We start from the raw sequence: 25,489 nt of genomic DNA on the forward strand, positions 1-25,489 counted from the left end.
GCTTCCATTCTATCATTTACTATGAATAATTGTCCAGTTTCTTCACAAGTCTGTAAGTATCTTTGTTTAAGATTAGATTCAAAACCATTTTTTGTTGCTCATATTGATTATGTGAAAAAGAGACTAGGAAAACAGTGTGGGATTACTTCGAAGCTTAGACATTATGTACCGCCGAATTTTTATAAGATATTATAAAAGTAACATAAATCCAATAGTTCAATATGGCGTATTAGTTTACGGTTGCTCAAACTAGTCAAGTTTGAGACAAATTAACTACTTCAGAAAAAAGTATTAAAGTTTTTTTTATTTTCGTAGGCGCTCTGACCATTCTGAGGATATAGTTGTCAAGCATAAGATTCTAATCGTGTATGAACTGCACATTTGTGAGCTGCTCAAGTTTGTTCTTCGTTCTTTCATGGCCTACATTTATAAAATTTCTTAAATTATATGTTTTGTTTTAATAATAAATTCACTAGAAATACTCCCTGAATCTGCTTCATGAACCGATTTGTAAGAAAAAAAAATTGAAAGACTATCAGTAAAGTACCGTGCTAAAAAGTTGTTCAACTGCCTCACCAAACAAAACCTATTAGAAAATGTTGAAAATTAAATTCAAAAGAGTTGAGTAGTTTTTGTCCTAAATTGAAAGATTTCTATATTCTCAATAATGACGAATTGGTCAAACATATTCGTTCGTTATAGGAACCCAAAAAATCCATAACCCTTGCCTGCATGCTACAGGAGTACCCAAAAATAGTTGGCTTTCTGTTGGAAAAGAATGACCCCTCTAAGACCAATTTTTGTCCATTTTTTTTTTTAAAAATTTTTGCGATTCTGGTGCAACTTGACAAATTCTGAACTTGTAAAAATTTGCAAAAAAATTCCTTGTAACTTCAATTTAGGCTCGTCTACAACCATAAGCAGTTAATAGTCGTCCATGGTTAAGCACTTGGTTAATGTTCCAATGAATGACCAGAAAAGTCATGAAAAAACTTCGAAAAAAAATTAATTTTTCATTTTTTGATTTCTCTTTGACTATTGAGCAACCATTACACAAGTAAGTTCAACTACTAAGGGCAGAATTATGAAGACACATAGTCCCGTTGCCTGTCCCCTCCGAGTCTCTTTATAAATAAATTATATTTAATTGATTTATATTTTGCAGAAATAAATTCTTTCTTTCTCTCTTTCCGTCCATTAATTTTTGTTGTTTTATCGTTTCAGTGATTAAATGTTGTTTAAGATAGACGATGGATGGAACCGATTCTAAGGATTTATTGAGTGTTGCTGAGGGCAACCCTGAGGACACGCACAATGCATGCGACGAGTGCAAGGAGTTGCTTGAAGGAGAATCAAATCTTCTATATTGCTGTTTTCCTTGTAGCGAAGGTGAAGAGAAAACCTGCAACCGAAGTTTCATGTGCAGTAGTTGTATCACACCACATGCTAAGAAAAATCACCTGATTATGGACATGTATGGTCATGAGGTTTCACTGTGTGAAAAACACAAATCTGTAAATGAGCTCTATTGTGTTACATGTGTAAACGTTATATGCATTCGTTGTGCGTTGGCTCATAAAAATCACGAAGTTTTGCCTATTGACCAAAAATCAAGTGATGTCAAAAAAGAGGTTTTTAAGTACATCAATGATTTCGATTCCTTGACAAAAGATGTGAAATATCATCAACATCGACAGAAAGTTTCTCTTGATGCGCTCAAATTAGAATCTGAAATTTATCGACCAGATACAATTGATGGCACATTGCATCAATATGTCTCCGAAGTTTTCACAACAGCCTCAAAGAGTCACAAAATGTCCGATTTGAAGAAAAAGATGATCGAGAAATTTCGAAAAGATGGACGCGAACTACTAACGGAATCGAAGTCGACAAAATTTGATCGGATTGTAGACTCTGCGGACAATTTTGTGATTAAGTTGCGAGGTGTTTTGAATTCGTCAGATGATGTTTTAGTCTCGAGTTTCAACGAAATGATTTCTGCAATGGATAAATCCTTGAACGAGCAGAGAACTCATTTGAATTTTCATGTGATTTTTCAGCCTTTTCATTTCCGAGATGAGAAGTTCCAGGAACTGTTGGTAGAAACGATAAGCTCCTTTTTCCAGTCAATGATTTGGCCGACAGCCAAATTGTGTCCTATAAACAAAATCGAGATGACGAAAAGGATGCTGTCGCGAGAGTCTTTATCGAAGTCTTGCTTTCGCGTTTATGGAGCACCCGATATATGCTGTTTGTTCTTCCGCGATGGAAGCGGTGCTCTGAAATTGTCACTGAATCGTATTGGCATTCCAGGTGTTTCGTACTGCAGTTACTGCAACCCCTATCATTACATTAGAGAGAACTCAAGCAATGGGTTATTCTGCTGGAAATGTAAAATTTCATCTGACCGCAGAACTAGTTTCAAATTGAATCGACACTTCGACGAAAATTTTCACGCGTCAGAGTTAACAGATATCAAGCTTGTCTCAAATCCATTCGATATATCATCTGCGAAAATTATGAAAAATTTTGTCACCCTTATAGCCACGAAGACATCGTTTTTCAGTTGTAACATGTTGTCCAATGAATCTAGTGTCAACGTACAAAAAGTTTTTGATGGTCTTGATCAAACTGATGTCTTGATATATTACCAGCAACGTGATAAAGTAAATTGTCTCATATACGATAATGATCAGAAACAAGTGCGGCCTTTTGAGCCGGATGAAAAACTAGAGGTCATTGCTTGTCGTGAAAAGCCGTTGCTGGTATCGTTCAACATTACCTTAAATTTCATGGCCGCAAAATTTAAAGATGACGATGCGAACAGTGTTCATGTTTTATCTTCTGAAGGGAACTTCGAAATAACAGTGCACTGCCACGGCTTGCGGTCAGTTGATTCAATTTTGTTTTTATCCTCAACTTTGACTCTGTGGGACTTCGAGAGATCTCTATGTGTCGTCTTACGTCAAAGTTGTAATGGTGAAATGTCAAAATGGATTTGTGTTGGTGTTGTTCATGCCACTTTTGAAGACGCTCCAACTGATACGAAGATACTCCGTGTTCAGTTTGTTACTGGTTCGACAGCCATCGTTGTGGTCGAGTTGCAAACCCCTGATAACCTCCTTGCTTATTGGATTGACGAACTGGACTTTCTAAACAAAATTCCGAAACTGTGAAGCTTGTTTTTGACTTTTACTACTTTTCATCTGAAGTTTTCCTCAACGTTATTAATTTGATTTTATTGATTTGTTTAGACTCTCTGAAGTTGAATGAACTGTTTCAAAGTACACGAAAAAAGGTGTGAAATCATATAGCTAAGTGATAGTCTCGTTTTACTATAAAGAGACAGTAGCATCTGATGAGACTTGTACTATCTTTTATCTTTCCTTTATTTTAATTTTACTTTAATTTAATTGCTCTCAAACGAACTTTGTAGCAATTCCCTAGTCATTGACCATTGCAAATCTTATAAGATCTTATAAGATTCTTATCTGGCCTTACAAGTTAATGCATTAATCTTGTAAGATTGTATAAGAGACTTACAAGATTTACTCAGAACTTATAAGATCTTATAAGAGTTGTGAAAATTCGTAAGATCTTATAAGATTTTTATAAGATATGTTTTAATCTTATAAGAGTTCCTAAGAATAGTAACAACTGGAAAGATCTTATAAGGATCTTATAAGACACACATTATTCTTACAAGATTAAAACATATCTTGCAAGTCCTTAAAAGAATCTTATAAGACACACATTATTCTGCTAAGATTGAAGCAGATCTTGTATGATCAAAATGGAATCTTATAAGAGACACAATATTCTTATAAGATAAAATCATATCTTGTAAGATCTTACAGAAATCTTATAAGACACAGATTATTCCCGTTTTTAGAGTTTATCCCGTTTTTGAGGACGAGAAAAAAAGCAAAAAAAAATCGCATTGATAAAGACCGACAGGACTAATATAATTATATTAGTCCTGTCGGTCTTTTTCAATGCGATTTTTTTTTGCTTTTTTCTCGTCCTCAAAAACGGGATAAACAGGTAGCGCCCAGCGGGCATTAAGTGCTCTTAGTGCCTTTCAACTCACTAGTCCTCCAGTATGCGGTCCACAGAAACTGTTTTGGAGACTTATACTTATGGTGTGAAGGGCGATTCTTGAGGTTGAAGAACCCCTCCCCCCGCCGCTGTTGCCAACGCCACCTGCACCGTTCCCCTGTGTCTAGCTGCTGACGAAGCCAACCGCTTGCCGATCGTTTGAGAGCAATTCGCCCGACGTTAGTCTGTTATGTTTGATTTGTTCAAACTCTCTGAAGTTGAATAAACAGTTTGAAAGTAACCAAAAAAGTTGTGATTTGATTTTCTAAGTTATTGTCTCTTCTTTACGATAAAGATACAGCAGCATTTGTAGAGATAGACGAGTGTAGAGCAGTATTCTCATGATCCTTGAAGGTGCTCTTTATTATATTGCTGAATTTTGTGTACTACTCGTCCTTATATTGCTGTTTATTATATTTGTTTTACAATTTGAGTTATGACAGCTGGTTTCTTAATTACTCTGAAACGAAATCTATAGCACTTTTCCTCTTATCGTTTTGTTGTCTGACCGACAAATTCATGAGTTTGTTTTTAGAATTGGTATAATTGGGAAAGCCAGAGGGCATTAAGTTGACGAGCGTTTCTCTGAGTGCCTAATTAGACTCTAAATATGTGATTCGCCGAAGCTGCTGAATCAACAAATTTATGATGTTAAGGGCCATTCTTTGAGTTTTAGACCCAACATTTAGTCATCATAAAATAAACGAAATAACAATTGTAATTTTTTTGGCACTTGAATGTTGCGACAAGCTCAGTTTCAGACAATCGTGTTTTTTTAAGACTGCACCACGTTGTAGCAGTTCTTTTTGATATACTTTTTAGTTTCTTTTTTACTATATGCTGCAGTTTTAGTTTTTAGTTTTACGAAATTACTTTATCGTTGTCGCTGCTTTTCTTTTTCATTCGATTTCGAAAGATAGAATTCATAGTTGTCTTTTAGCATACAACCAATAGCCAATAAAATGTGCTAGTGCAAATACATTGAAAACTATGAGACAAAGTTTTCAGTGGGTCGTTTTACGAAAAAACACGGATTTTCAAAACTAAATTCAAATTTCCTTTAAATGCAGGTTCGAGGGTTTTTTTCAAATTTTTTCTTTAGATAAACATTCTTATTCTGATAATGTAACAGGAGTTGTTTTAGCTGCATACTGTTTTGTCCTGCAGGCAGGCCGGGAGAAGTGTTGCCCTTTATGCTTAGGTAACAAAACATTTTCATACGTGCGTTCGGGTTTCCCAAGTGTTATCGTAATTTTAAAATTGGCTCTCGACATTGATGACATTCAGTTGTTTTTTCTTTTGTCATTTGGATGTTCAATTTTTCGGAATAAATTGATGTTTGATGAATTACTTGGGAATTCGGTTCTTGTCATCTAGCAGACATAAAAAATTTTTGTTTGGGAAAGGTTGAAGATTTTCTTACTGTATTTTGAAATGGTTTTAATTGGCTTTTCTCTCGATTTGAGTTCAGTAGTTGTTGAGTTCGCCTTTCTCAAACAAGCAATCGGCGCTTTAAAATTCATGGCGTTGTTCCGATTTCATATAATGAGAGAAGTACCTCTGGGTTAGGCGTACCTTTTTTGTTCTCTTTTGTGAGCCGCAAAATTTTGCTTAGTAATATATATTTTTTTGCTAAGTAATCGTTTTTATGAAAGCCCTTGTCGAGTTATAAATTGTTTTTGTTTGCCAGATATAATTTTTGTGAAAAAATTTTTGTGTTTAAGTTTTCTCTCAAAGCTTTTTGTGAAAAAAACAGTGAAAAATATCTAAACATTAGTCCATTGAAAATTCATTTTAAGTATTGAAAATTATGAAAAAGAGGTTTGCAAAAACTCTTGTAACTGTTTATTGGTTAAAATTATTGTTGGATACATAAGCAGTTGATGGAAGTTTAATACTTTTCAATTCGTGCATAATAAAAAATTCCAACAGTCCAAAAATTTGTATGACAGAATAAAAAATAGGAAAATGATAGAGCTGTCAAGTAAATACAAGTTTTTTCCTCTCTTTATGAAATATAATTTTTGAAGACCGTTCTAAAATTTTGCTTGACGATTGCTTGAAGCTGCTTTTGGGCGGAAAAGTGCAAGACGAAACTAAATGGTGGTTTAATGTTTTATCGTGCTTCAGAAGCTGAGAGATAGTCAATTACAGGGAAAACTATAGTTCTGGTACCCAATCTTTCTACATGCTTTTAATCAGGAGTAGGTTTTGTGAAAAAAACATTTTCAGAAAATGTGTCATTCCGTTTTTCTGAAAATATTCTGATGAAAAAGTTGCAAATATGCAATCAAAAACAAGTTATCGTGTTATAAAGGATAACTTATTTGATAGACGATTGACAATTAAAGTTGCTTTACTGTTTCACAATCAAAATTTCGTTGTCGTTTTGAGAATACATGTTTGTAGCGGTTTTAAGGTTTGCTCATGTCTGAGAACCAATTGCAGACAAACATTTAGATGTTTGAAACCCTTGCGTTACATATGTGGTGCTCTTCACTATGTTTTTATAGATGATGTCTTAATAGGTTTGGCTCTACATAAGTGGCCCTATACAGGTATTGATAAAAAAGCGTTTTCTTTTTTTTTAAAAAAAAATAATGAATCTGAAAAATCAATTTTTTAATAGCTGATTGGAGTTCTGATTGGTCTTTATTTTTTCAGGCAGCTTTTTTGTAATATATATGGTTTGGGATGACAATTAAATGCTCATATATTAAGAGAATCTGCTGTAATTTAACAGTTCTGATTGGTCATGAAGCTGATTCAAAAATACTTGATTTTCTAATTAGTTCATTATTTTCGTACATAATTTTTTTAATAGAATGTTCATTTTCCTATAAATATTTGGTTTATTTCTCAACACCACGGAGAAACTCATACGAAAAATGTCTATTTTTAGTTTAATGTTATTGAAACTTTTTGAAATTTTTTTTAGAGAAATATGAAGATATTTATATCAAACCTGAAAACTATGAAACGTTGTATGTTTTTATGGTTTTATTGATAGCATGCAATCGCTGCGCATTCACAATTGAATGAGCAGCGACCAATGATGACTGATTTGACAATTAGTGCTTTTGGTCTACAATGAGATTTGAAAAAGAAATCACCCAAATTTTGTCTTATCATTTTCTTTTTAACTTCGATCACATTTTATTCAAAATTTGCAGGTTTTTTCCTACCTCTGTCACTTACTAAAACATTGTTTTTCATCAGTTGTCAAAAAGAGCTTCATGTACTCAACCAGCTATTACGGAGGTCCGATTTCGTAAAATTTGTAATTTGTTGCAGTCTTTTTTTCAACAATTCTTATGATGATTTTGACATCAATTGAAAATCAAATGAGCTATGTATTTTTAATCACACTGGGGCAGAACAGGTGTTACAAAACAATTAACAATAGGGCGTGAACGACTATTTCTTTAATAAGAGAGAAAGAAGATTTCATGAGTTTTGCTGACGTGCGATGCTTTGACTGTTATCCCCTTTGCAATATCAGAATTTCACGCGATTGTGATAAAAAACGTAATAAAATGGAGCTCATTGGAGTTTAGCACTAATTTTGTGGATCACTTTTCGTGCTCTGATATTTTTCTTTGAAAATAAACGTTTTTGATAAAATTTTGGATATTTTTTTAGTTCTGGTTCTCCTATTAATAGTTCTTTTTGGTGATTTTCAGTGGTTTTATTTACATTCACAGATTTTGCCGGCTTAAAAACAGTTGTCTTTCAAAGAAGATATTTCAACTTTTTCAAATTTGGCATGGTATTTTTCTCCCTGTTTGGTTTTTTCTGTCTCTTACTTTTAACAGCTCCTTTGTGTTTTTAATGATAGCCTTTTAGCCGTAATCCTTTTAAATGATTAATGCCTCAGTTGTTCCATCTGTTCATTTGTTTTTACTAATAGTTGAACCGTTTCTTCAGGAACTAACTATAGTTTTTTAGTAAGATTTAAAAAAAAATATATATTTGTTTTTCAATCAGTGTGGCGCCAACTGTTTTCCAAAGCCAAATCGAATTCCTTTTTTTGCACATTTTTCAGGTCCGCATATTTTTTGTTGTAATAGCACGTGGCGTGTGTGTCATTAATATGTTCTGTTCAATCTGTGTTCTGACTTGTGTGTAAATTGGTTTGATGCCACATGAAGTTTGAAATAGTATTTTCATTAAACATTTTTTCAATTGTGTAAATCTTTTGCTAAATCAATACCAAAGCTCGTCGGTAGTAATGAAATCAACCAGCTAGTCGGTTTTCATCTTTCTTTTTTCTCGAATAGTATTCTAGGACTTTTCGTGTGGTGTTTCTTAATTTCTCCAACAGATTGTTTCATTTTAGCTGCTGATTGTGTTAGCCGCTTTTTTTATATATTTAACTTGATTTATTTGCCTACCTTATGCACTTTTATTCCTTCTTTGAGCAAATATGCATTTTAAATGAAACACACTTAACGTGATTTTACTAGGTGAAAATATTGTCTTGATGAATGATAATGTAAGCCACTTAATCCAATCAAATATGACAAGTAATGCGAAAACAATTGTTTCAGTTTCCAGTTTTGTTCATTTGGCAATAATACAGAATCTCATGGCTACGAATTGGTAGAAATGATGAAGATTTCATTGGACAAACGCGACATGAATCTGCTGCTTCCTTTTATTTTGTGTTTTTTTTCGATGTGCTAGATCGAAAAAATTTTAATTATTGTATTCTTATCTAAATCATTGTAACTTTTACAGCCCCATTTGCCATGTATTTGAGCAAAATAATGTGCATACTGAAAAAAATGAGTATTAAAAATAGTTAACCTTGAATTGGAAGCCATCAATTTGATTTTAGAATAGTTAAAAATTCTCGATGAGTTATAGAGAAAGACTGATAAAGCAAAATATAAACTGTCAACAATGCAACAAAAATGAAACTTAAGTTGGGTTTTTGTGGTAATGCAGTGTTTGAAGAAAACTTTTGTTAATTTTTATCAATATTTTAAGTGCTAAGTTTTCTTTTGTAATTGAAGATTACTCAAGCTTTTTGGTTGTTCTGAAAAAAAAACAATTTTTCCTGGCTGTCGTTTTCAAAATTCAGCAAAATAACATTAACTTGTCGTAGCAGCTCGATAAAAACAATGCTTGTTGCTGACAAACCTTTTTGTTATATAAATTGAGATTTAATATGATATGCTTTTCAATGCTAATATGCGAACATTCTGTGCCACGCACAGAATAAGCGAGCCTTCTTGTTTTAGTTTGTGATTGCTTTGGTTCACGATGGAGATGTTTGACTCTGATTCATCGCTTTCTGAAACACGAGATATGGAGAAAGAAGGAAGAAACTGCAATGAATGTGGAAAAAGCTTGTCAAGTGAATTAGACATTCTTTTCTTCTGCTCTTCTTGTGCTGAAAGCGAAGAATCGGATCAAAGATCTTTTATTTGCAGTAATTGTATCTCTCCACATGCAAGCAAAAATCATTCAGTTATGGACGTGAACGGATATGAAGTTGCAATTTGTGAAAACCACAGATGTATAGTTGAGATATATTGTGTTACTTGTTCTGTTGTTATTTGCTATCGTTGTACACTAAGTCATAGCAATCATGCATTTGTTCCAATTGGGCAGAAATCAGCCGAAGTTCGGAAAATGGTTTTCAAGTACATCAATGAATTTGATTTGTTGACGAAGGATGTAAAACACTATCAAAATCATCAGAAATTATCATTAAAAAGCTTATTTGATGACTTGGAATATTACAGACTTGATACGGTGGATGATATTTTGTTTCAAATATTTTCAGAACAGTTTCGAACCATAACAAGCAGCATAAAATGGGATGACTACAAACAGCAATTGTCTGAGCATGTCCAGACAGAACAGACCAGGGTGCTGAATGAAGCCAAGGCTTCTAAATTTGATGAAGTTGTTATTTCTGCCGATGAGTTTGTAAACAAGTTACGAGGTGTTCTTAGATTATCAGATGGTTTTTTGATCAAAATCTTTGAAGAGATGATTCCTTTACTGGATGGTTCCTTGGCAGACCAGAAAACTCATCTAAAGTCACATGTAGTGTATCAACCATTCCATTTGCAGGGTCAAACATTTCACAAAGCGTTAATTACAGCCGCTCATACGTTTTTGGAATCAATTGTTTGGCCCACAGCTAAATTGTGCCCGGTTACTGAGGTTCACATGGAAAAAATTGGAGTAGCAGAAGACTTGGGCTCTAATTTCATCTTTCGCTCTTATATAGAGTCGGGTATACGTGTTTTGTTGAATATGAAGTTGACCCGATTTTCTGTTTCTAAAATAGTGCCTTTTCCAGCGTATTGTCGCGGATGCATGACTAATAATGGGCTTTTTTCTCAGGACTGTGAGCATTGTTCTGACTCTGCCATCAAGGGTATTTGCTTCAGTTGAATAGGAAATTTGCAGCTTTGAACTTGAAAGATTTCATATCAGTCAAACACGTGAAGGATCCCTTTAACGTTGCGTGGTCTGGTGAAATACCAATTGTTACTATTATGTTGAACATCGGTCACTCGTGGTCAAGATGCAATATATTTTCGCATCACATTTATGCCGAAAGGTACGAAAATGGTAGTGGCCTTGATCCTGGTGATGCTTTGCTATATTATCACGAAAAGTATGATCAAGTTAATTGTTTAGTATTTGACTATGAAGCCCAAAAAATGGTCTCTCTAGAAACAGATAAGAATTTCAAATTCCATGCACTGAAAGACCAGAACTATTTTCTTTCAGCTCTACTGTTCAATTCATGGCTGCTAAATTTGACAGAGATTGTCAAAATAGTATCCATGTGTTATCGGCAGAAGGTGGATTTGAAATAACGGAAGAATGTCATGGTTTGAGGTCAGTTGATGCAGTGATGTTTCTGTCTTCAGCGCTGACTCTGTGGGATTTTAAGAGGTTCATGTGCGTTGTGGCGCGTGAGAGTTTTGTGGGTCCTGTGTCAAAGTGGATTTGCGTGGGTGCTATTCACGTGATATTTCACGGAGCAGACGATAAAAATGCAAAGATATTGAGTGTTGAGTTTGTCCACAATCGCTTCGAAAATGTTCCTGGAAGTATTGTTATCGAAGTGGAAACTTTTAAAGGACAGCAAGGATTTTGGACTGCTCAAAATTCTTTTCTGGCATCAATTCCAAAATTGTGATAGAAGTAATGTTCCTCCAACCCTTGTTTATGTGAATTTTCATTTTGATAAACAATTTGGTATTTTTTATATACAGAAAATTTGGAAAACAGACGGGCAACAATTTTTTTAGCATCTGCTTATAAAGATTATATTTTTATTCAAGCAAAATGCTTTGGAGATACGTTTTTGGAGACCCACTTGTCTCATAAAAACGACAAGTTTTTGCTATCTAAGCCCCAAAACGTTAAAACACATCCCTGTTTAATTAATGCCCTAAAAATGTTAGCATTTGCATAAATGATATCTCGCAATCCAGGATCACAATTTTTTTTGATTGAGCGATAGATAAATAAACAATATGTGGCCGCAATGGATCAATGTTTACCGCAATTTCTCAATTTTTTCCCAGTTCGTCTATTTAATAAAATTCAATTTTAGTCAGATATTGCAAAAGTAATGACCGGGACAGTTTTTTTTCTCAAAATTTTTTTTCAAGAGCAAACTCGGGGCAAAAGTGGTAAACGTATTGATATAGAAGTTACGAAAAATTCTTTCAGTATTTTCTCCAGGTGGTTGATATCTTCTTTAAAATACTACTTTATTTCTCAATATTATTCCAGCAGGCCAAGAGAATTTAGATCTTTAAATATAATTTTTAAGCTGTAGACTTTCAAATTTAAAAACTATTCTTTTACAGACCATATACAAGAGGCTTGATAATATGCGTTCGGGAATAGTTTTCCAACCCCACTCATCCAAATTGTTGACTGAATTGCTTACCAAATGAGGAAGAGAAATATAACCTAACAATACGCATGCTGAAAATATTTCGAAGTGAGTAAAAAAAGTCAAATGGCATCAGATAAAACTTTTGGCTGTCTGTAAACTGGCTGACAAAAGTCCACAATTAAACCAAGACTAGCCTGGATATTGCTGCTCGTCCATTATACTAACAATATTTCCAAATGTTAGCGAAATAGATCATTTTAAAATAATATCAGAAACAATTGGTTAATTTTGGATAATTGTGTTAAATTATGGAAAAATGGATGAAATTCTAATTCCAGAGGACTCTTATAGGAAACCGATTTAAAATTAGCCCTCTTTAGAGTTTGAAAAGGCTATTTCGTCAGGTTTTTTGGTTTGTACTTCTGGAAATTATAAACAGAGTTTGCTAAAGAATTATTTTTGGTGCCTTTTTTGATCAAAAATACGCTGAATTCTGAAAAATTTAGGCAGCAGCACTCCTCCGTCTTTATAGGTAAAATTCTTATAGGTAAAATTCTCACTGTCGCCAAGTAGAGCAAAAGAGTATTATATTCACTATTTTTCTGCTGAACAAAAATAAAAGTCTCTCTTAGTTGTATTGACTCGAAGTGGACTTTGCGTTTTTCAGATAACAGGTGCAGTAAAATGTGATGCTCAGTGTCACACTTTTTTTGCAAAAATGTCGAGCAAGACCATCAAGAGTCTCAAATTGCCCAAAGCAGTTGCTGATATTTACGAAACCCAATGTGGCATCACGACAGTGTTCGATTGGCAACACGAATGCCTGACCACTACTGGAGTTCTGAATGGCAGAAATCTGGTATTTAGCGCGCCCACATCTGCTGGAAAAACTCTGGTCGCCGAACTTGTGATGATCAAGCGGATTTTGGACAATAACAAGAAATGTATCTTTATTTTGCCCTTTGTCTCTGTGGTGAGAGAGAAAGTTTATTACATGAAGAAGCTTTTTAAAAAGTTGGGTATAAGAGTCGAGGGTTTTATGGGCGGTGAACAACCGAACGGTGGGTTGACAGTTTGTGATATTGCGATTTGTACAATTGAAAAAGCCAATTCTTTGGTCAACAGACTGATTGCAGATGGCGCTTTGGGAGCTCTCGGAATGGTAATTGTGGACGAGTTGCACATGGTCGGAGATCCGAATCGAGGGTATCTCTTGGAACTCCTGCTTACTAAGTTAATTTTCATAATGCGACAGAAAAATGACAAAGAGTTGTGTCATACTCAGATCTTAGGTATGAGTGCAACGTTGCCAAATCTGGACGTCATTGCGAAATGGCTGGACGCCTCATTGTACAATACAGATTTCCGCCCTGTTCCACTTCAAGAGTGTTTGAAAATGGACAATAGAATTTTAACCAAAGATAACCCAGAAAACACGAGAATAATTCACAGTTTAAACTTAAAGCAAATCGTAGATGAGGACCATTTGATTTCACTATGTTACGAAACGGTTTCAGATGGTCACTCGGTTTTGATTTTTTGCCCTACGAAAATTCGATGCGAAAAATTGACAATCACAATTGCGAAAGGGTTCCATTTTGTTCTTGAAGAACCAGTAAAAAGTTTGTCAGATGAGCAGAGAAAAGAGCAGCGTGAAAGATTTCACAAAATTCTAACTGCATCTCGTGAACAATATGAACATTTCACGAAGCAACTCAAAAATTGCCCGGTTGGCTTAGACAAACTGTTAAATGATACGTTATACTATGGGGTTGCGTACCATCATGCTGGGTTAACGTTTGATGAGCGTGATGTAATTGAAGCTGGTTTTCGATCCGGTGCAATTCGGGTTCTTATCGCGACTTCAACTTTGTCATCGGGGGTGAATCTCCCCGCTCGACGGGTAATTATCCGGACCCCGGTTTTCAACGGTTCGTTACTGGATACTCTAAGTTACAAACAGATGTGTGGTCGCGCTGGTCGGAAGGGTGTTGACAATTTTGGTGAAAGCATTCTGATTTGTAAACAAAACGAAAAGTTGAAAGGCGAATCGCTAATGAACTCTCAACTCAAAAGGGTCGAGAGTTGTCTGGATTTTAGTTCCGGAGTGACTAATGCGCTTAAACGTGCACTTTTGGAGATAATTGCTGCCGGAATTGCAAAGACTGAAAAAGATTTGGAGGTTTATTTTGAAAGTACGTTACTTCACGCCGCCTCGACGCTAAAAGTTTCAGATAGTAGTCAGTTTATTCTGTCAGGGTTCCAGAGTTTGAAAAGTCAGAACTTGACGTCAGAAGAAGGGACTTCAAATGAAATGATGCACCCTGTCAGTGTTTGTGTAAGTTATCTAGAGAACTTTGAGTTTATAAGGTTTCACGAACAGATCGATCAAGAAAACGCGGAAGATGTTGAAAATGGCCAGGGTGAAAATTTCACTGGCCAGGGTGAAAATGTAGCCGATCAAAATAGATTACTTTACCCAACACAGCTAGGAGTTGCGGCTTTGAGTTCCTCATTTCCGCCTCATCAAAGTCTGATGGTTTTTGCGGAGCTTCAAAGGGCTAGGAGAAATTTTTGCCTTGACGATGACCTGCATTTGGTGTATCTGGTGACCCCGCTTTACTGTCATGAAGTATCCGCTAACATGGAATGGATGACTTTTATGAGTATGTTAGAAGCGCTGCCTCCGAGCTCGAAACGAATCGCGAGATTAGTCGGTATCGAAGAGGGATTTATAGCTAAAGCCGTCAGGGGAACCATAAACATGAACTCGGGCTCTGATAGGACAAAAATTGACGTGCATAAACGCTTCTACTCAGCTTTAGTCTTATTGGATCTGATAAACGAGGTTCCTTTAAACGAAGTTTCAGCAAAGTTTACAGTCAGCAGAGGTCAACTGCAGACTCTTCAACAAAGTGCTGCAACCTTTTCAGGTATGGTGACCATATTTTGCCACAGGTTAGGGTGGAAAAATCTGGCAATGCTTCTGGGAAGTTTCCAGAGTCGCCTGAATTTTGGCGTTCACCAAGAATTGGTAGAACTTGTCCGGATTTCGGTTTTAAATGCCCAAAGAGCCCGGTTGCTGTTCAGTGCTGGTTATCACACAATAGTGCATTTAGCGAACGCACAAGTTGAAGTTTTAGAGCAAGTGTTGTATAATAGAACTCCGTTTAAGAGCAAAAAGAGCAATCAAAATGCAGTCGCAGAGAATCCTAATGTTACGGATTCAAAACCAGAAGTGAAAAAACAGGGAATCTGGGTTGTAGGGTCCAAAAATGCGTTAACTGAAAAACAAGCTGCTGAAATTATTATCACAGAAGCTAAGCAGTTGGTGTGCGATGACTTGCGTTTAATGGGAATCAATTTGATGGATCAAGAAAGAGAAGATCCGATTGGTGGATCTGGACCGAAGCGTGGGCGGTCTTCGGGATCAATAAACAGATCACAGCGCAGAAGTCGAGTATCACTTATAGACAAATCTATATTTGATTTGAATCATTCGAACAGTACCAGAAATACGACAAATATGGGCCGTAAATCAAAAGCTCCTGCAAACAGATCGAGACAAAAAACTCGTTCAAAGAGTAAAAGTAATGTCACAGCGCGCAGTAAAAGTTGTTCGAATGCAAGTGGAACCGAAAGTGATGCCGAGCCGCCGGCAAAGAAAAGCAGCTTCGAAGTTGAAACGTCTGCGGCAAGTGTCAAGTCTCCGAAAACTCAGAACGTCCGCAGAAGCTCAATAGTTCTAACGTCATTTAACGAGAAGTTGTCCGACAACGAAGTAACTGAAGTCATTGATGCATCGAAAGTCGTTGATGATCAGTCAAAAAGTGAAATTTATGATTGTTCAAAAGATGCAAGTGTGCATATTGTGTGCTCTCAGAAGCGATCAAGAGGATCTAGTATTTTGCCCTCCTTTGATTTTTCGTTCCGCAGAGATGACATCGAAATGAGTTCAACGCCTTTTCAATCCAAATCGAAGTCGGTTCTTCCAATGCAGTCTTTCGGTGCTAATAATGTGCCAGACCGGAGTGCTGATTCTTTGTCTCTATTGCAAACTAGTCGATACAAAGAGGAGGGTTCCGCGTTGTCAATTTCAGACAAAATTCCTGCGAATAAGTCCAAAGATGATGAGACACAGACTTCGATGAATAAGCCAGAAAAGAGCGTGACCAGTCTAACGGACAGTCTGTTGATGCAGCTGTGTGATGAACAGCTGCAAGTGAAAACATCAGAGAAATCGCAAATTGGGGAAATGAAGACCTCAGTGACCCAAAGTGGTGAAATGGGTCGTGAAAAAATTGTAGTTGGTAACGACAATGTTAAAAAGGATGGTAATGATGTTAAAAAGGAAGACGAAATGGAAAAGAAAGAAAATAGTGCTCCTAGTTTAACGGATAGTTTGCTTGACCAGTTGAACGAAAGTTGTCTCACTGAGAAGCCGAGGCGTGATTCCAATGTAGATGTTCAGAACCGTGAGGAACTCAAACCTGCAGTTCCTGTTATTTCAAACCAGGTGATCAAAGCGGATGATGAGATCCCAAAAGTTGATAATCAATTATCTGGAAATCTGTTTTCCTGCCAGGAGTCTGTATCCGAAAGAAGTCCAAATGTCAAGGCTCCGGAAAATGCAGCAAGTTCTCCAGAACTTGTCAACCAGAAGGTACCTATTGACAGTTGTTCCTGCAGTACAGAATTGATGGATTCGTTAAGTGAGGCTGTTCAAGGCTACGATCTGGGTAATGATAATGGCGAAGATTTGAAATACCTCGGCCTCAACCAGATTAACAGCAGTCAAGACATTCTTTTCGAACAATTCGAAGAATTTCCCCCGAATCAACTGAACTCAAGTTTGGACGAGAGAGACGAAAACACCTCGGCTTTATCATGTGCTGAAATGGTGAATACATCTCGAGTATTTGAGCCGAGCGAGAACAGCATGTTGCTCGATTCCGATATGTTGACGCAAGCTTTGTTCGAAAGTGTTGGAGTTAAGCATAGTTTCTGTGAGGAACCAATTGAAGTTCCGACAACCCCGCATAAGGGTAAAGCAGCGGAAGCTAACGAAAATTTAGATGAAGAGCAAAAGAATTTTACTAAGCGAGATGATGGAACTACTACGTCACGTGCCTTAATTGTGATCGAATCAAATATGTCCGATGATCATAGATCCTCAAACAAGCCTTTTCAAATAGTTAACATTGGTAATTCTATATCAAGGTTTGAAAATTTCCGCTCTTCGAGTCACAACGCCGAGTTTATCTCTATAGCAGTTTACAAGCCTGTGATCGCTATGGATACTTCGGTTTACGACTTTGAAGAAACTGGCGATGACTCAAATCAGGAAATTATATCAAATGTTGCTAAAGCCGAAGATTGTTCTTCTGAAACAAGTCAAGTGGTTACTGTCTCTGTTTGTTTAGGTGAAAACTCGCATAAGGTTTTTCAATTTGACCTGAAGAGGAGACTTGACTCTGAAAATGATCAACTATTTGCAAAAGTTTCAAATTGGATTAAGAATTTGTTTACATCGCAGTCAATCTGCAGGAACGTTGTTTGTTTTGACGGAAAGAACATTTTGAAGACCGTTTCGTCTGTTTTTAGCATTCGATCAACCCGACCATTGTTTGATATCGGCTTGGCTTCTTGGGTTTTAGACAGTTCGGAGAAAGACTTTGGATCGTCTCCTAAATCAGTGTCTGAAATTTGCTCAACATATGATCCGGATTTCAAGGGAGAAGATACTATCGGGTCTGAATTGTGGAGTTTATTTCGCAAAACGAAATCTTTTGGGCGTTCTGAAAATAGCGAATTGCAGAAGAATTTTGGCGCAGTTTTAGTTTTTCTCTCTGCAAGAACTTTTCGTTTTATCAATAAAAAACTAAAGTCCATGACTTTGGATTCCTATTTTCTAAAAGTCGAGTCCAAAATGCAGCTGGCTAATTTTCATCTAGAACAAACTGGTTTCACTATGTCGGATACCAAATATAAACGCATGCGCAATTTCTGTGTCGCGAGAATAGAGAACCTGAAAAAGTTTGCCTTTTCGTTTACCGGCAAAGAATTCAGTCTAAGTTCCCCTGAAGAGGTCAGTTTTGCGTTGTATTTTGACCTGAAATTGCCTCCTAATGGTGATCCAGAGAATTTGAAACCGTCCTCGAATTTCCAAAAAGTGCTGGGGCTCAAAAAAACTGATATGAGGTCCAAGCGGTCAAACGGGAAACTCAAATTACCCCCAGAGTTTAACACCAGAAATGAAACGCTGATGAAACTTAAAGAGTTTCATGTTTTGCCATCTATAATAATCGAATTCAGAAAAATTAAAATTCTGCTCAATAAAATTTGTTCATTTGCCAGCCGTGTTGATAAAAATGGAAGACTCAAATCAACTTGTGATTGTTTATCCGAAACTGGTCGCATGAGTTTTAAAGAACCAAACATCCAAAACGTTCCAAAGTCATTTGAGCTGATAAATTTGAATCCCAGGAAACTTCGAAGGTCGACTAGAAAGAGGTCACCGAGCTCAGAAAACGCAGCAGATTTCACTGAACTCAATTGTCGTGATTTGTTCATACCCTGTTCTGAAGATTTCATACTTGTTGGGGCTGATTATTCACAACTTGAACTTAGAATTTTGGCACATTTTTCAGAAGACGAGACACTGCTCGAGTTTTTAAATGGAGGCGGCGATGTTTTCAAAAGCATAGCTGGTGTTTGGAAAAATATCGACGTTTCCGAAGTTACAGATTCTGAAAGAAGCGACGCTAAGCAGATGTGTTATGGAATTGTCTACGGTATGGGGGCTAAAGCGTTGTCGGAACAATTGAATACTTCAGTAAGTGACGCTGAAAAGTTCATTCGTTCATTCCGACTAGCATTTCCGACCTTATTTGAGTTTGTGAATAAAACAGTCGAATTTTGCCAAAAGCATGAATACATTGAAACAATTTGTGGACGGCGACGGTATTTATCAGAAATCAACAGCAATAAACCGCATAAAAAGTCTCACGCCGAACGGCAAGCGGTTAATTCACGAATTCAAGGCTCGGCTTCAGAAATTTTGAAGTTGGCGATTGTTAATATAAACAGACAGCTTTTATGCAGAGGTTTCAAAACAATTTTCGATTATAACGGTTATCCATCTAACGGCCAATCAGATAAACATTGCGTACTTGTTTTACACCTACATGACGAAGTTATTTACGAAACTGAGCGAAAAAATCTGTGTGAAGTTGTTATGATTATTCGTGAAGAGATGCAATCAGTTTTGAAAAATAAGTTGAAGGTCAATCTACCTGTCAAGGTCAAAAGTGGAGAATCGTGGGGGCAATTGGCTGAGATTGATTAATTTTATCTAATGATAATAAGATTATGTGTGATTTAATAAATTTTGATATTTGACGATTGCTGTAGATTGATCAGAGTGATATTGTGTTTGATTAAAAAAAATGTCTTGTAAATTAAAAAAAAACTTGTAATATATGATTTGAAATTTGATCATGTTTTTTTTTCAAAAAAATTGCGGAGTTTTGTTATCAAACAAATTGAAGTGTGGTAGTGCTGTTATCCCTTGATGACCCGTAGTTCTTTACCAGGCTGAATAGAAACGTTGACATTTTAATGAAGCCCTATCATTTGAAATTTTATGTGATGATTGATGAGAAATTGAGATGTTTAGCAATGGTGAACGCCCTTGCAGCAATATTTGGCATCAAAATTTTTCTGCACAGAAATTGGTGAAAATGACTTTTTTAGTATTGTTTAATATCACGCCCCTTTGATTAAGTTGCAATTGGTACCATGGAATTGAAGTTGTCTCTGGCAGCATTTAAGTCATGCTCCGGCAATTTGGTCGGCTAGTCTTTCCATCCTGTGATTATTGCAGGGAATTGACCTCAAATGTGTTGTGATTATTACGTGTGTCTTTTATGTTTGTGCGAGCAGCGTGAATTTCATCGGCTTTAGGTGCCATTTTGAGGCGTTATTAAAATCAAACGACGCCTTTTTTATTGACAAGTGCTCCAATGAATCAAAGGAGTTTGGGGATTTGTGGTTTCCCCCTTTGTTCACTAATCTGTTTACTGCACCGGTCGGAGTGAATAAACGGGACGCTTCTGGTTTTATTGGATGCAGTTACTGCTAGACTTACTGTTTGGTAAATCCCCCCAACCCCCCACCCCAGCCCCTCACCCCCTCCTCTCCTCGCTTTATCCAATATTTCTCCCTACGTCCTCCTCAATGGCGCTCATCCTCTCTACCGGTGTGAAAAATTGAGTTCCTATTGTATCCTTTTAATAATGAGAGTGAAGAATTCTAACGCTTTAATGAATTGATTTAGATGTATTTAATCAATGTTGAGATGTTTCGATAAAAATTGCGTGGAAAAATTGCACAAATGAAAATTTCTAATAATTGGAACACTGTTGAAGAGTTTGCGATCTCATGAATTTGAAAGAAATTAAATTCAGTTCTCGAAGAAATGAAACGACAATTTGACATGTAAGTTTTTTCGATATCTGCAATTACATTCGTAATTATTTTCAAAGATGGATATACGACTAATCTATTCAGACACCGACGCACTTGCCGTGACAGAACGAGAAGCCGAGCCTACCCTCATACCGAGGGTGAAAGCTATTGATGATGAGTTAAATGCCAATGATTGTTAATAGCCGCAAAGCGATAGTGGCTATTATTGGGGACATCGTGGTTTTTTTTAGGACTCGAAGAGGGTTATTGGTTTTCTTAAGTTTTTTTTCTACCGGAAGTACTATTCGTTCAGACGGCGTTTTGACCTAAAAGCGAAAGAGTAAAACTGCCGTGTGAGGTAACTTTTCTGAGCGAGAAAAGTTTTTTGATCATGCGCTTCGATCAGTGAATGACTTTTCAACTTTGAAAAGTGTTTTTTGTCAGAATACCTCTTATAGATAACCATTTATAGCCGTTTTTTCGTCCAATTGGCCCAGTTTTTTCGCTTATAATTTCGTTTTTTTAGAAATAATTTTAAATAGAAGCTGTATTAAAATGTGAACCTCTGCCATTGATACCACAGTCTTTTGTAGAGTCCAGTATTGCGTTTTAAATTTTAACTGAGCTCATGTTTCCTAATTTTTTTTAAAAATTCATTTTTGGCTTTTTTAAAATTACTTTCTTCATTTTTAGATCAAAAGCAGATTTTTGTTTCAAAAGATCCAAAAAAATTGTTTCATAGGGCAATTTATTTTTATATCACGCATTAAATGCCTCATTGTAACGTGAGGTATTTTTGTTTTTTTTTTAATTGTATACTTGCTTGCCCGATTTTTGTCAAATTTTTCTTTTTTTTATTCCATTACACGAAAAAGTCTTTTTGTATTCTTTAAGGGATCCTAATCTTCTTTTTACTAACAATAGGATGATTTTGTGACGTTCAGTATTTGAAAATCTGCAAAAAATTTTCAACCCAAGCGTAATTTTGAAAATTTTTTTTTTGACAATTTTATTGCTAAGTATTTTATTGTTTCCAATCATTTAACTCTGTCTCTACATTTTAACCTATACAGGTGGATAGCTATGAAGTTTTATGCTAAATAAAGAAATGTAATTGTTTTCTACTTCATTTTTTTAAATTTATTTTTTAACTTACAAAAATCAAGAACTAGTCTTTGTGTTCTTTCATGTGTTTGTTTTTGTCCTTATTCCTGCATTCTAAAACGTGTCAGTCTATCATTTTCCCGAGATTTATAGTTCTGATCAGTTGTTATTTATCAGTTGTTAAAAAATGATTTTATCCTTTTTCTTAGATTTTGTTTTGTTTGCAATTGATTTCATTTGACAGTGTGTCACTGATATTTTGCTTGAAATGCCGTTTAAATATTTTGACTGATAATTCCATTGCACGCATTTAATTGAGGTCTTAGTTTGATTTCAAACAGTTTTTCCTTTGAATTGTTTTCTGTTTCTTTTGTCTTTTGTTGATTTATTTGAAGGTTTTCAACTATTTTGCTGATTTTTAGTCGTTTCGGGATTTTTGGCCCATTATATTGTTTTATTGAAGTTCTTTAAAATTTAATTAAATTCTTTTGTCTTTGGGTTCTATTTACTATAAAGGATGCCAGTTTTTTTGCTACAATGTTGTCTCTATGCAATTCTCAAAAAATTGAGATTTTTTACACAATTTTTGCTCTTTTTCTCTTTAAAAGTAGAAAGCTTGTCAATTCATCAAGGCTTGGCTGATTTCTTGTGGTTAGATAACTTGTTGTCATGGCATGAAACAACGGTTTTCGTTTGTAAGTGTTTTTGTACTATACGGGAACTTAATTGAATTTTCCGAATTTTTCGTTATTTTTTTCTGGCAAAAACTCTTTTGTTCTTTGACTTAAGACTGTTGTTTTTTTTGCATTGATGCCCTCGACTTAGAGATTTTAGCTATATGAAAAATCAGTTTTTTCGAGGACTTGATTTCGAGTCGTTTCCGGAATTCTTACGGCTAGGTTTTTTTAATTCGTAGTGTTCACCAATGATTCTTGCGACCATTGACTTTTTCACATTCAGTGACTTCTACTGCTTTGCAGTTAAAATTTGTGTGCGTTACGTCATTTGTTTTGCTTTTAGGTCAATTGCTTGACTTACCACACTAAGAAAATGAACTCTGAGCTCCCTTAATGGACTTTATTTTTTATGAACTTTTACTTGTTAAAGATCAATAGCGTGCATCTAATTAGTGCCAAATAATATTTTTGATCAGTCCCAAATAATATCATCTAAGATTTCAAATAATATTTTTGAAAAAGCTCTATTATGGTCTTTTCCTCATAGAGCGTATGTCTCATAAAATTGACATTCCGATTCTAATCCAAAAAGTCTAGTGGTTTATTAAAGAACTGGTGGTCAATCTGTCTATCTTTTTTCGGATCTTTTCAACAATTGCCTCCCTTTTGCAAAAGGGGGGGCTATTCTTGAATAGATTTTCAGTGAGCGATTTATTAATCAATCAGAGACGACTAATAACTTTCCGTGTATGCTCATACTGTGTTAAACTGGATAGAATAAAATGCGCCATGCTAGGACAATTAGCCGAAATGGAATACAAAGCGAAAAGAATTTTCGACTGGCGGGTCGGAGGGCGCGCTTCGCGCGCGTCGCGGCTTCGCCGCGATAACCGACCCGCGATTTCCGGATTACATCCCACATCGCATGAGAGGCATGACCGTGAACAGCGGTCCGCAATTGCACTTAAACTGATATTCGGCTATCTAAACTGTAGGCCAAATGATATTGTGGTAAAGTATAGCACAAAAGGGGTGGCGATTCTCTACTAGGTACCAAAGGGGTGGCAATAGTTGAAAAGATCCCTTTTTTCTTTAGTTGTTTCAATTCCAGGGAAGGCCACAAGCGTATATCGCGGAAATTTTCCGGCAATCTGCCGGCTTTGTCTTTTAAATCTATTTGAAGGAATGTTAAGTTTCATCAAATGAAAACAGTACAGTCTTATAGAATTTTTGTTAAGTCGCCCTTTCAATGCACCTTTTAAGACATGCATAAATTCACATGCAACAAGTGCATGTTTGAAATTGAAAATTGAAGTCTTCTGATAATTTTTTTGTTTCAATATGTCAACAACAGAAACAACACTTTTGCAAATTAAGGGTGAAATTGTTCGCAAGGTTCGCAACATTTTAAGCTTCAACTTTGCGACAGGTTTTGTGTAGTAACCAAAGGAAACTTCTTGGTGAAGTTTGTTGACGTTGTTTTAACATTTCGTGACCAAAGCAGTAACTCGGACAAAATGTTCTAGTTTTGCATAATAACTATATACACTATGGTACCAAAAAGCTATGTACACCTAGAGATTTTTAAAAAGCGCCACAATCATAAAAAATACAATATTTCAATTCAAATCAATTCTCTATTAAAGGGTCATTACGTTTTTTTTTACCTTTACACGTATCTAATAGATGGTTTGTACAGTTTTCACAAACGTCTCTAATGACATTTGAGTCATATTTCCGACACTTTTTCTTTCAAATTTTCCGAAAGAGCTGTCTGTTTTCGTAATGGTTGCGTCGAAATTGCTCGTAATTTCTCAACTAGATTCAGAGCGGGCAGTTTGCTGATTGAAAAATAAGCAATCCAGTTTTCTTCGTGAAATTGGACATTTCGACTCGATACAGCGTGGCAAACTGTAAATGAGTAAATGACAGCTACATTTTTTTCTGTGTAAGCGGGAAAAAGAATGAAAACAAACGTTTAAGATGAGCAAAAGTAACACTTAAAGAGCACAATTTTAGTACAATTTTTAGTACAATAGTTTGTCGTGCTAATCGCTCATTTCTATCCTATAACATTGACTGGAAAAGGAAGGTTGTTGTGACCAGCTGTCAATTTTGAGGTGGATGGCTTGAAGAACTAATTTTCAAAAAAATCCCAATTTAATTACTTCTGTTAAGTATTAAAGTTTCAAAAATGACCCCAAAAATGTGTTTAGACAATATGAGTTCTAAATTGATCACGCCGCCGACAAAATTTATGACAAAAGGCAGCTCTGGTGCACAGCTCTGGTGAACTTCATGAAAGGAAGACCAAATTTAAAAAATAATTTTTAATTGGCCTTGAACGAAGTTCATAACAATTATTGTAAACGTCTGTCTTTTTTACGCAAAATTTACGCTTGACGGTTTTGAATTTTCGAATGACTTTTACGCCCTTGACTTTTTGCGTTTTGTGAAATTGTTCGCAAGGTTCGCAACATTTTAAGCTTCAACTTTGCGACAGGTTTTGTGTAGTAACCAAAGGAAACTTCTTGGTGAAGTTTGTTGACGTTGTTTTAACATTTCGTGACCAAAGCAGTAACTCGGACAAAATGTTCTAGTTTTGCATAATAACTATATACACTATGGTACCAAAAAGCTATGTACACCTAGAGATTTTTAAAAAGCGCCACAATCATAAAAAATACAATATTTCAATTCAAATCAATTCTCTATTAAAGGGTCATTACGTTTTTTTTTACCTTTACACGTATCTAATAGATGGTTTGTACAGTTTTCACAAACGTCTCTAATGACATTTGAGTCATATTTCCGACACTTTTTCTTTCAAATTTTCCGAAAGAGCTGTCTGTTTTCGTAATGGTTGCGTCGAAATTGCTCGTAATTTCTCAACTAGATTCAGAGCGGGCAGTTTGCTGATTGAAAAATAAGCAATCCAGTTTTCTTCGTGAAATTGGACATTTCGACTCGATACAGCGTGGCAAACTGTAAATGAGTAAATGACAGCTACATTTTTTTCTGTGTAAACGGGAAAAAGAATGAAATCAAACGTTTAAGATGAGCAAAAGTAACACTTAAAGAGCACAATTTTAGTACAATTTTTAGTACAATAGTTTGTCGTGCTAATCGCTCCATTTCTATCCTATAACATTGACTGGAAAAGGAAGGTTGTTGTGACCAGCTGTCAATTTTGAGCTGGGTGGCTTGAAGAACTAATTTTCAAAAAAAAATCCCAATTTAATTACTTCTGTTAAGTATT

General features: G+C 35.7%; 3 protein-coding genes across 3 annotated transcripts in view; all 3 read left to right on the forward strand.

The window, feature by feature from the left end:
* The window catches only part of LOC142339736 (uncharacterized), a 169,655-nt gene that overhangs the window by 71,806 nt on the left and 72,360 nt on the right, over positions 1–25,489 (forward strand). The window lies entirely within an intron of this gene.
* Positions 1,248–3,397, forward strand: LOC142339732 (uncharacterized). Its single transcript, XM_075389964.1, has one exon. The coding sequence runs from the start codon at positions 1,251–1,253 to the stop codon at positions 3,174–3,176; it is 1,926 nt and encodes a 641-aa protein (XP_075246079.1). The 5' UTR covers positions 1,248–1,250; the 3' UTR covers positions 3,177–3,397.
* LOC142339066 (DNA polymerase theta-like) lies at positions 12,504–19,407 on the forward strand. The gene has a single exon (XM_075388727.1). The coding sequence runs from the start codon at positions 12,699–12,701 to the stop codon at positions 19,326–19,328; it is 6,630 nt and encodes a 2,209-aa protein (XP_075244842.1). The 5' UTR covers positions 12,504–12,698; the 3' UTR covers positions 19,329–19,407.

The sequence above is a fragment of the Convolutriloba macropyga genome, chromosome 5, assembly GCF_964194025.1.
Source record: "Convolutriloba macropyga chromosome 5, txConMacr16.3, whole genome shotgun sequence".
NCBI lineage: Eukaryota > Metazoa > Xenacoelomorpha > Acoela > Convolutidae > Convolutriloba > Convolutriloba macropyga.

Coding starts and splice junctions, on each gene's coding strand:
- LOC142339732 (XM_075389964.1), top strand. CDS start 1,251: ATGGATGGAACCGATTCTAAGGATTTATTGAGTGTTGCTGAGGGCAAC.
- LOC142339066 (XM_075388727.1), top strand. CDS start 12,699: ATGTCGAGCAAGACCATCAAGAGTCTCAAATTGCCCAAAGCAGTTGCT.